Source organism: Mus caroli, chromosome 8, assembly GCF_900094665.2.
Source record: "Mus caroli chromosome 8, CAROLI_EIJ_v1.1, whole genome shotgun sequence".
Classification (NCBI taxonomy): domain Eukaryota; kingdom Metazoa; phylum Chordata; class Mammalia; order Rodentia; family Muridae; genus Mus; species Mus caroli.
Genome location: NC_034577.1, coordinates 97,116,340 through 97,127,138, shown reverse-complemented (window position 1 = coordinate 97,127,138; position 10,799 = coordinate 97,116,340). Strand labels below are relative to the sequence as shown.

General features: G+C 46.9%; 1 protein-coding gene and 1 non-coding gene across 3 annotated transcripts in view; both read left to right on the top strand.

The window, feature by feature from the left end:
* LOC110299945 (dipeptidase 2) overlaps positions 1 to 10,521 on the top strand; it is a 12,082-nt gene extending 1,561 nt beyond the window's left edge. Inside the window, exons 2-12 of one of the 2 annotated variants that reach the window (XM_021169921.1) lie at positions 4,886 to 5,191; positions 5,634 to 5,760; positions 6,017 to 6,165; positions 6,242 to 6,373; positions 6,606 to 6,675; positions 6,770 to 6,946; positions 7,466 to 7,550; positions 9,058 to 9,109; positions 9,315 to 9,371; positions 10,051 to 10,186; positions 10,285 to 10,521. In XM_021169921.1, coding sequence (XP_021025580.1) covers positions 4,886 to 5,191; positions 5,634 to 5,760; positions 6,017 to 6,165; positions 6,242 to 6,373; positions 6,606 to 6,675; positions 6,770 to 6,946; positions 7,466 to 7,550; positions 9,058 to 9,109; positions 9,315 to 9,371; positions 10,051 to 10,186; positions 10,285 to 10,521 — 1,528 coding nt within the window. Of the gene's footprint in view, positions 1 to 4,885; positions 5,192 to 5,633; positions 5,761 to 6,016; positions 6,166 to 6,229; positions 6,374 to 6,605; positions 6,676 to 6,769; positions 6,947 to 7,465; positions 7,551 to 9,057; positions 9,110 to 9,295; positions 9,372 to 10,050; positions 10,187 to 10,284 lie in introns of those variants that run through there. The other variant, XM_021169922.2, reaches the window with a different exon arrangement.
* Positions 6,994 to 7,126, top strand: LOC115031783. Its single transcript, XR_003837447.1, has one exon. It is a non-coding gene; the product is annotated as a small nucleolar RNA SNORA75 (small nucleolar RNA).
* Positions 10,522 to 10,799: the final 278 nt, after the last annotated feature.

Below are 10,799 nucleotides of genomic sequence, written 5' to 3'. Positions count from 1 at the left end.
TTTTTTTTTGGTTTTTCGAGACAGGGTTTCTCTGTGTAGCCCTGGCTGTCCTGGCACTTACTTTGTAGACCAGGCTGGCCTCGAACTCAGAAATCGGCCTGCCTCTGCCTCCAGAGTGCTGGGATTAAAGGCGTGCGCCACCACGCCCGGCTAATGTAATGCCTTTTAAGATTGTATTCTAACATAGCTAGAGCCTTTTCCCAGTGTTCTTAGATTCCAGATAGCAGCAAGGAGTTTAACNTATTCAGTAACTAATTTAGCTCTACCATAAAACAATTAAGCACTACCATAAATTCAGTTGTCTACAGAAAGAGTCTGATATTCTCACTGAGATAAAAATTCTTATTACGGACTACATTCCATGCCAAGAGCAAATTAATATACTATACTGAATAATGGGAATTCTCCAGCCATAGATAAGAATTAACAAGGCCTAAGAATTCTAAGGTTCATGACACTACTTTATTCCTGAAGCCAGGCAAGGGTTTATACCCCCCTAGCCCAATTAACGCTAAAGTGTGAATCTGAAGCCGGCAGTTAATCTCTAAAGCAAACATAGTCCTTTTGAAGTCACTCCTCTTGCATCTGGAGGGATACTTATCTCTAACCTAAACATTTATCTGGTTCCTGCAAATTCTTTTTGTAGTCACTCCTCTTGCACCTGGAAAACTTCAATGTACCGTATCTGTTATGTTTTACAATTTATGATANTCGCTGTAATATAATTAGTCTAAGCTCGACCAGAAAATTACATTCAGATTCAACACCTCTCTTGTATTCGTGTGTCTGTCTGTCAACACATCCGACTCTTTGCCCATCTGCTCAAGAGACCTGTTTTTACGCAGGCACAAGAAAAAGAAGGTCTGCGGCAGTTGCTGACAAAGGAGGATTGTTTAAGCTACAAGTTAAGGACAGAATGGTTAATACAGAGCTTACACACTTCTAAATAAACAAGTAAAGAAAAGCTTTCCCAATACGCCAGTTTATAGGAGAAACAAGGAACTGAGGAACACATCAGACGCCATAGAACATCACCAGTAAACTCAACACCATGGAAAATGCCAAGGACAAAACTAACAATTTTTTTTCAACAAGTCAATTGCAAAGAATCAATTCTTTTCAGAACTGCAAACTAAACCAGGACGGCGTTCATCATCATCCATCATTTTCATATTGAAATCCAAATAGTTATAGAAAGGGGGCAGTTGTGGAGATCTGAACATGACAGTTTAGGACCATCTGGTATAGTGGCACACACCTGTAATCTCAGCACTTGGGAGACTGAGGCAAGATAAACGAAATGGGTGTGAGAGTTGCCTGTGCTGTAGAGTAACTTCCATGCCAGCCTGGGCTGCAGAGTGAGACTCTGTCTCAATTTTTTTTTTTTTTTTTTTTTTTTTTTTTTTTTTAGGAAGGGCAGGTAAAGGCACCTGCCACCAAGCCTGAGTTTAATCCCCAGCTCACACGTGGTAGAGAAGAGAACTAATGCCCACAAGGTGTCCTCTGACCTCCATGTTCTTCCCATAGCACATGTATAGCCACATGTGCATACACATATACAGACACACACATACAAGAAATAACACCAGAAAATGGACTATGAGCTTTTAATGATGCCTTTATAGTGATTTGCTTTTAAAAGCCCCGACTTTCTAAGAAGAAAACATTGACATATAAATGGAATGCGTATCTATGAGTTGCTTTACCTTTTTATTTCCTCTTATCCCTGGAGCTATTGCTCAAGCTTTGCACACTCTAGGTAAGCCCTCGACTACTGAACTAGATCCCAGCCTTGTGGTTTGCTTCAAAATAGGGCCAGGGCTGGAGAGATGGCTCAGAGGTCAGTAGCACTTGTTGCTCTTCAATAAGACCAGGATTAGGCCGGGCAGTGGTGGCTCACGCCTTTAATCCCAGCACTTGGGAGGCAGAGGCAGGCGGATTTCTGAGTTCGAGGCCAGCCTGGTCTACAGAGTGAATTCCAGGACAACCAGGGCTATACAGAGAAACAAAAAACAAAAAAACAAACAAAAAAAGACCAGTGTTAGATTCTCAGCACCCACATGGTGACTCACAACCATTTATAACTCCAGTCTCTGGGTATCTGATTCCCTCTGCTGACCTCTGAGAGCACCAGGCATTCATGTGGTAGACAGACAATCATGTGTTAGACAGACAAACATGCAACTAAAACTCATACACATAAAATAATTGAAAATTAAAAAAAAAACATAAGAAACAAAATGCTCAGCAGCTCAGCAGGTGAAGGTGCTTGCTGCCAGCTTTGGCATTCTGAGCTTGGTCTCTGAGACATGCATGGTGAGAGCAGAGACCCAAGCCCTTCCAGTTCTCCTCTGACCTCCACACCTGTAGACACACAGAGAATTAAGTAAATAAATGTTGTAATCTATAGCAGTGGCGGCGGGAGAACTAGCTCTATTGGTAAGGACGTATGAGCGTGTGGGCCTGAGTGTGGATCCCTGGTACACAGGCAAAGAGTCAGGCACAGCAGCCTCTCACCCTGCATTGGGGAGGGGGGGAAGAGGGTGGGATCTCTGGGCTTGCTGGCCAGTCAGGGTTGCTGAAATGATGAGCTTCAGGTTCAGTGAAACCCTGCCTCAAAAAAAGATAGGGAACAATGAAGAAGACACTTTTAAGTCATCACCCCTCTCTCTCTCTCTCTCTCTTCCTCTCTTCAAGATTTTATTCTATTTATGTGTTTGGATATTTTGTCTGGGAATCAAACCCGGGTGCTCTGGAGGAGCAGCCAGTGTCTTCAGCACTAAGCTCTCTCTCTCTCCAAGCCATATTCTTTATACCCTTCAACTTCCTGGGGCTTATTAAGAACAGAACAAGCGGGGTGCTCGGCCCGCACCTCGCTCTCTTATTCCTTTGTCCTCTCACCTCTCTCTTCTCTCACTTCTCTCTTTCTCTTTGTCTTCTTCTTTCCTCTCTTCTCTCTCTCTTTCTCTCACCTTCCTTTCTATCTTCTCTCTTTCCCCTGCATTTCTATAATAAAGCTCTAAAAACAAAAACAACAACAACAACAACAAAACAGAACAAGTGTGATATTTACCCTCAAACCCACAATGGTGACAGGGAGACCGGAAAACCTGAGAATTTCTCTTCCCCTTTGTCAACTTGTCCGCACGAAAGTGGCAGTGGGGGAGGGGAGGGGGGGAGGAAAAGGAGCCAGGTCTGAATCCAGCAAAGAACGCCTTGATGTGAAGCACAGCCCCAAAGGAATACCCGTTCTATAGTGGGCCTACCAATGAAACCTACTTACTAGCTATAGCAGGCAAGGGCTTGGCTACTTTTAGCATAGCACTACTACAGACAGCGCACACTAATGTACAGTCCCGAAAACACAAATCCATCATCCTGGGTAGTCCAAAATTTCTGCCTCCTTATCGAAGAGTTTGCTCATTTCCTTTTTAAATTCAAAATATATTTATTCATTTGAGACAGGGCTCACTCTGTAACTCTATCTGGCCTACTCATTATGTAGACCAGGCTACCCTTGAACTCACAGAGATACACTTGCCTATGCCTTTCAAGTTCTGGGACAAATGTTATCATGTCCACACTCCATTTCCTTTTTGAAAGAGGGTTTCTCGACATCTCCAAGTCCCCGTGCCTCCTGAGGAAGGTTGCAAACACTGGATCCTCTCCAGTGGGGACTAGGGATCAGAAAAGAAAAGGTTTTTTAATGGAGTATAAGCATAGACCCTGAAACTGCTTTAAGGGATGGGACTTCTACAAAAACATTCATGGCCAGTGTGTGTGTGTATGTGTGTGTGTGTGTGTGTATGTGTGTGTGTGTGTGTGTGTGTAGTATGGGGGGGGGATGTGTACATGTATAGTATGTGTTTGTGTGTGTGTTATATGTGTGGTGTGTGGTGTCTGTATTATATGTGGGCTTGTGGTGTCTGTGTTCTGTGTGTGCATGCATGAAGCCGGGGCTGATCCTGGAGAAAGCAAAGAGGGTAAGGGCTCAGGCTGGAAACAGGGTGGGGCTTGTAAGGACAGGAACTAAGTCCTTGAGGTTTCTAGGAGAGCTCTGGCCACAAGAGCCTCAGACACTGGGCGTGGAGTAGCTGGACGCAAGTGGCAGGTCTGAGGGCTTATCCATCTGCCCTGGCTTCCACACTGAGGTAGGAGGTCAGCCTGCAGCCCCAGGAGGAAGGTGCTGGGATGGGGGGCTCCGCTGTCCTGGAAGGTATTCCATGTCCTTCTATCTCTCTAGCTGACAGACTTTTATTCCTGTGCTACTAAGTATTTCCCTGAAGCACTCAGGTGCTTACTCTCTTCTCACCTCACATGGTCAATAGGAGAGTCCTGGGTGGGCATGGCATCTGCTGAGGAGGGAGACCAGTCCTCACCTTGAATAGGGCTGGGGCATGCAGGTGTGTGCTCCTACTAGTTCCCAGTTGCTGGCTGGAGGCTTCAGAGGATGGTAGATAAAGTGGAGAGGTCAGTGTGTCTCGGTACTTGTGTCCCTTGAAGAAGTCAGGGAGGGCTGCAGGTAGTCAGGGACAAGATGTGGTCTGCAAAGAGCTAGAGGCCCTTTCACTGTGAAAGAAATACCACCGGGTCTACTTTCTTGGAGAACAGTTCCTAGACGCAGCTAGGAATCACCTTGGTTGGTCCTTTGGGAAAAGTAAACAGTGGGGACATTGGACAAAAGAAACCTAGACAGAAGCAGGCCACGGAAGTGCCCTTGGAGACGGGGATAGTAGGGCTGTAGCTCCCCCTGGCGGCTTTCATGCACCTCTTCCCCATACAGTGACTGGAATCCGGTGACCTCAAACCTCTTCTCACCAGACCTGGTCTCTGCGTGGCTTAAATTGAGGCTCAGGATTATATCACCGCCTTCTGTCCTTCTCAGGCTTTCGCGACCCTCATTGGTGCCGGCTTGCTCCGCCCTGAGCAAGATGTCGCTCAAGGGTCATTGGGTGCTTGGCCATGGGCCTTCAGTGTTCCTGTTGGTGCTGCTGCTGTTAGGGCCTTCACAGCCTCTAATATGGACCCATACAAAACCAGGCATCTCTGGTGCTTCCACTACATCAAGCATCCCCAGAGCACTCACCAAGCCCGACATTTCCAGCATTCCAACCACTCCTGGCAACCCCAATTTCCCAGACCTGCGAGATCGCGCAAGAGCTTTGATGCAGAAGTTCCCGCTTATAGATGGGTGCGTAAGGATGGCTTGGGGCCGGTCAGAATGAAACGGGGTTGAACATACACCTGGGGTGCAGAGGGTTCGGAGCCTGCTGTACTAATAAAGGTCGTCTCCTATTACCCACCCCTAAATGCTGTCTCCTATCATCAGTGGGTGACCTCTTTCTATCACTTCTCTAGTGAGGACTCCCAGCCCAGTCCAGGTTTTTGGGGATCTCAGTATGGTCTGGGTAACGATGTAGGATGAGAGAAGCTGTCAGAATTACGTTCTGCTAGAGTTGGAAGCCAAAGAGGCACAGTGTGATTATTACAGAGCTCATCAGAAGTAGCCTAGACTAGACTGGCCTGGAACTTTAAATGATCCTCCTGCCTTAGCCTTCTGACTGCTAGGATCACAGGCAGAAATACTCAGCCAATTTTGTTTGACCTAACCTCTTTTTTTGACTCTTCTACAGCCACAATGACATGCCTCTTGTCCTGAGACAATTTTACCAGAATGGACTACAAGATGCTAACCTGAGAAACTTCACCCATGGCCAGACCAACCTGGATAGGCTTAAAGATGGCTTGGTGGGAGCCCAGGTACACACACACACACACACACACACAGCTGCTGGGGAAGGTTGAAAAAATTGGTGCCCCAGAAATGACAATTTAGTCAGATGGGAACTCAGTTACCATAGTGACAAAGAAATTAAAAAAAAAAAAAAAGACCTAATATAAGCCTGTGGTTAGACGGGTCAGATTCATTACATGTGGCCTTTAAACCCACAAGTCTGTCCATTGTAAAGGCCAAGGTAGCTCTCCTATACAAACCAACCCCTGGCTTTGCCTCCAGTTCTGGTCTGCTTACGTACCATGCCAGACGCAGGACCGGGATGCCCTGCGTCTCACTCTGGAGCAGATAGACCTCATTCGCAGAATGTGTGCCTCTTATTCTGAGCTGGAACTTGTGACCTCAGTTAAAGTTAAGTGGATTTATTCAGGGTATTGGGGGAATGGATGAAGCTACTATATAGTTCCTGAAAATAATCACCTGACCTATGCCTACAGCTCTGAACAGCACCCAGAAATTGGCTTGCCTCATTGGTGTGGAGGGTGGCCATTCGCTAGACAACAGCCTCACTGTGCTTCGAAGTTTCTACCTGCTGGGGGTGCGCTACCTGACGCTCACACACACCTGCAACACACCCTGGTGAGCACGGAGCCCTCCAAAGCTGGATTCTGCCCTTGTGGACAAAGACCAAGATTTGCCCTCGTAGATTCCGAGACTTGAACACAGGGACTGATACTTGGGCTTTGATAAGAGCCAGACTGGGATTCCTCCTTTTGCCAACCTGGGTCTGTGAACGAGCTCTGTGGGATTGCAGGGGTAGAGTTTGGAGGGGTGTGACCATCAGTTAGTTTGCCTCATGCTTGTCCTGCAGGGCAGAGACCTCATCCAAGGGCGTCCACGCATTCTACGGCAGTGTCACTGGACTGACCAGCTTTGGTGAGGTAAGAACTCCACACAAACACACCCACTTTTCTGAAAGGTAAATGTGTGCGTACGTGTAGCCCTGACACCCTCCTCCTTAACCTGTCCCTGCAGAAGGTGGTGGCAGAAATGAATCGCTTGGGTATGATGGTTGATCTGTCCCACGTCTCGGATGCTACAGCCAGGCGGGCCTTGGAAGTATCCCAAGCCCCTGTGATTTTCTCCCACTCCGCTGCCAGGGCTGTGTGCACAAATGCTCGGAATCTTCCTGATGACCTCCTGCAGCTTCTGGTGAGAGATTTCCTAGCCCTGGAACCTAACTTAAGACTCGAACCCCCATCTTCTCATTGAACGCCTTTCTGTCAACCAATGATAGATTATGGATCAGCACGAGAAGAAGAGAGAATTCACAGAACTGACACTTATCTTCTGTTTTTGCAGAAGTATATTTGGCTGTTGTGTGAGACATTCTGAAAAAAAAAAAAAGAAAGAAAAAGAAAAAGAAAGACTTGAACCCCCATCCCTTCATCCCCTTAACCCTCAGAGCGAGCGTTCTCTGCCCAACAAAACCATAAACCATGGCCTCTCAATTCTTGAACCTGGGGTAGGGAGATTGTTGGAGATGAAATTCTTACATCTCTCCAATCCAGGGGCAAGACGTTACCTAAATCAAGGTCAAGCTTCCCTCATTGACACAAAGCCAGGGAGGGAAAATCTCCTTCAGGCTCCAAAGCTTTCTCACAAGGGTTATAGGTAGGCACATAATTGTGCTGGGATCCAAGCTGAGTGTCCCTTTGACCATTCCTGCAGAAGAAGAACGGTGGCATCGTGATGGTGACCTTCTCCGTAGGAGTGTTACCGTGCAACCCTTTAGCCAATGTATCCACTGTGGCAGGTGAGGTCCCTTCCCTGAAACATACCTCTTTATATATCCTTTTAATCCTTTTTTTTTCCTTTCTGTTTTTTTTCCCTCAAAGACTATTTTATTGGAATTTGAGAGAATAATAAACGAGTTCCTCTTAGGCTTTCTGAATAGCACTGTTTGACCTGAAGCCATGGGGGTAACAGCACAGCCTTAACAGTTTAGCCAAAAATGCCATTATGGGAGCTCAGGATGTGGTTCAGTTGGTAGAGTGCCTGCTTCCTAGAAAGGCCTGGCTTTGATCCCCACAGATGATAATACAGAATGAGTTCCAGGATAGCCAGGGTTATGCAGAGAAACCCTGTCCAAAAAAAAAAAAAAAAAAAAAAAAATCCCAATCTGGACAGTACATGCATCACCTAATGCTACCTGAAACAGAGTAGAATCCAAACTGACCTGTTACACCATCAGTTCTACAGCAGTGTCTCAACTATCTGTTGTGGATTACCAAAGCACTCACTTTTTACTGCCCCTGCTTTGATCCCCATCAACTGTACTCTTGTCCGAAGGAGGCCCCGTCAGGTTTTCCAGGCTGGAATCTACTATGAATTAAGTTGGATATGACCTAAATCAGTGGCGTTTCAAATGCTTTCATTCCAACCTGAAGTCTAGTCTAGGGCTTGCTTGTGTTAGTTCAGGTGTCAGATATATGGAGTACCAGTGACAAGAAGGAAAATCTAACACTGGGCTTGGTGACACATGACTTTAATCCCAGCACTTGGGAGGCAGAGGCAGGTGGATTTCTGAGTTCGAGGCCAGCCTGGTCTACAGAGTAAGTTCCAGGACAGCCAGGGCTATACAGAGAAACCCTATCTTGAAAAACCAAATAAATAAATAAATTTAAAAAGGGGGGTGATCTGTTTGGATCATGGAAGCCATCTTCCACTAATTCACCAAAATGAGAAACATAAAAGGAAGGGGGGGCACCCTCTGTAATTTCTCCAGGCCTTATGTTTGTTTGGTTTTTATTAATTTATTTTTATGTTAGTGGGTGTTTTTGTTGTATGTATGTCTGTGTACCCCACACATGTCCGATGACCCCTTCTGGAGGCTAGAATTGGTCATCAGATCCCCTGGAACTAGAAATATAGATGACCATGTGGGTGCTGAAAGTTGAATCCAGCTCAGGTCCTCTGGAAGAGCAGACAATGTTTTCAACCTCTGTGCCATCTCTCCAGCTCTCTCTAGACCTTTTAAGGAATATAGTTATTTATTTGGATATATATATATATATACACATATACACAAATGCATGATAAGAATGATATTGTACACATCAAGGAGAGGGGCAGTGTTTAAACAGGAACACCTAAAACTGTCTATAGTTTCACCCAGCGTCCAGATGGCATTGCTGTAAAGAAGCAAGTTTCTTGCCAAGAAAATGTTCAGATTGAGGGGGAGGAGGAGGGGCAGGGGGAAGGGAAGGGGAAGGGGGAGGGGGAGAGGAGGAGGAGGGGCAGGGGAAGGGGGAACGCCAAAGAGAAAGGTCAGCAGAAGCACCAGTTTACTCCACCCAGAGACACACACTTCGTGTGAGCCAATCAGGAAGGAGCCCCAGCTGCTGGAGCCCACTCCCCGTGAATTCATGGCTTAATGTAGGAGAAGAAATAAAGTTGACTCGACTGTGAACAAAGGAGGAGTGGGACCAGCCAAGTCTACTCTACTTCCGGGACCACGTTTTCCCTAAAAGCCCCAAACTGCTGACTGTTTCTCCCCAGATCACTTTGACCACATCAGGTCAGTCATTGGATCCGAGTTCATCGGGATTGGCGGAGATTATGACGGTACCAAACAGTGAGTATTTACCTCTCTGCAGCTTGTCTGAAGCTGCTCTCACCGCATCAGGGTCCTCACAGCTTTTAGGCTTTGCCCACTCGACCTCTCTCCATCCCCAGGGTCTCTTTCCTGTGCTCTCCTGTATGTCTCCAGTTCAAGGCCCCCACTAAGGCTACTCTGAGAAAGCTCATGGCACATCACACCAGTACCCAGGCCCAACAGGTCCATTCCCTCTGAGCTGTCAGCAAGGTCGGGGATGGGGTGACGACTATCTTCTCTGCAAGCTCTCTTTTGTCATGCTTTTTTTTTTTTTTTTTGCTTCTTTATTTGTTTCTGGTTTTGTTTTTCAAGACAAGATTTCTTGGGCGGGCAGTGGTGGCACACGCTTTTAATCCCAGCACTTGGGAGGAAGAGGCAGGCAGATTTCTGAGTTTTCGAGACCAGCCTGGTCTACAGAGTGAGTTCCCGGACAGCCAGGGCTACACAGAGAAACCTTGTCTCGAAAAACAAAAAAAGGCAAGGTTTCTCAGTGTAGCCCTGGCTGTCTTGTAGACAGGACAGAGATCCACTTGCCTCTGCCTCCCAAGTGCTGGGGTTAAAGGCGTGCGCGCCACCGCCACCACCACCTAGCTGAGTTGAGGTAACGAGTTGGGATTAGGATACCAGGTCTAAGAGTCACCTGCTGGTGATTATACAGGTTCCCTCAGGGCCTGGAGGATGTGTCTACATATCCAGTGCTCATAGAGGAGTTGCTGAGACGAGGCTGGAATGAACAGGAACTACAAGGCGTCCTTCGAGGAAACCTGCTTCGGGTCTTCAGACAGGTGGAACAGGTATGCCGAGATGTGGGTAATAGAGAGGTGTAAGCACCTGAACCTAATGAGCTATGGGAGACCTGGGAGAGCCGCTGACCACCAACTGTCATCTCCAGGTCCGAGACAAAAACAAATGGCAAAGTCCCCTGGAAGACATGATCCCAGAGGAGCAGCTGGACGGTGCTTGCCACTCAGCCCTGCGACCTCAGAAACAGCATCCAGAAAAGAACCAACCGGGGACTCCAGAATATTATATACACAAGTTATCACCCAAGATCTCACACTCAGAATCCTCTCCTCTCATAGTCCCAAGCCTCACCATTGTTGCGACCTTGTTAGGCCTTATCGTGTGACTTTTAGAGGATACCCACCCAGTCCTCTCAGATATCATTCTGGTACCCTGAAAGTCCCTCCACTTGTGAAGGGGCAAATATTTCCTAGAAGTAAATGCTTTGGACATAGAAACAGATGTGAGTGTCCTTCTCTGAAGTAGAGTAGGTTAACACAGGCTTCCTGCACTGGTGGTTTGTGGAACTAGACATTTTGGCCACCATTTGCTCAAGGAAGCTGGCAGTGGCCTGTCTAACCCAGATGGTTGGGCTCAGCACAAGATGAATCCAATGGGTGGGTC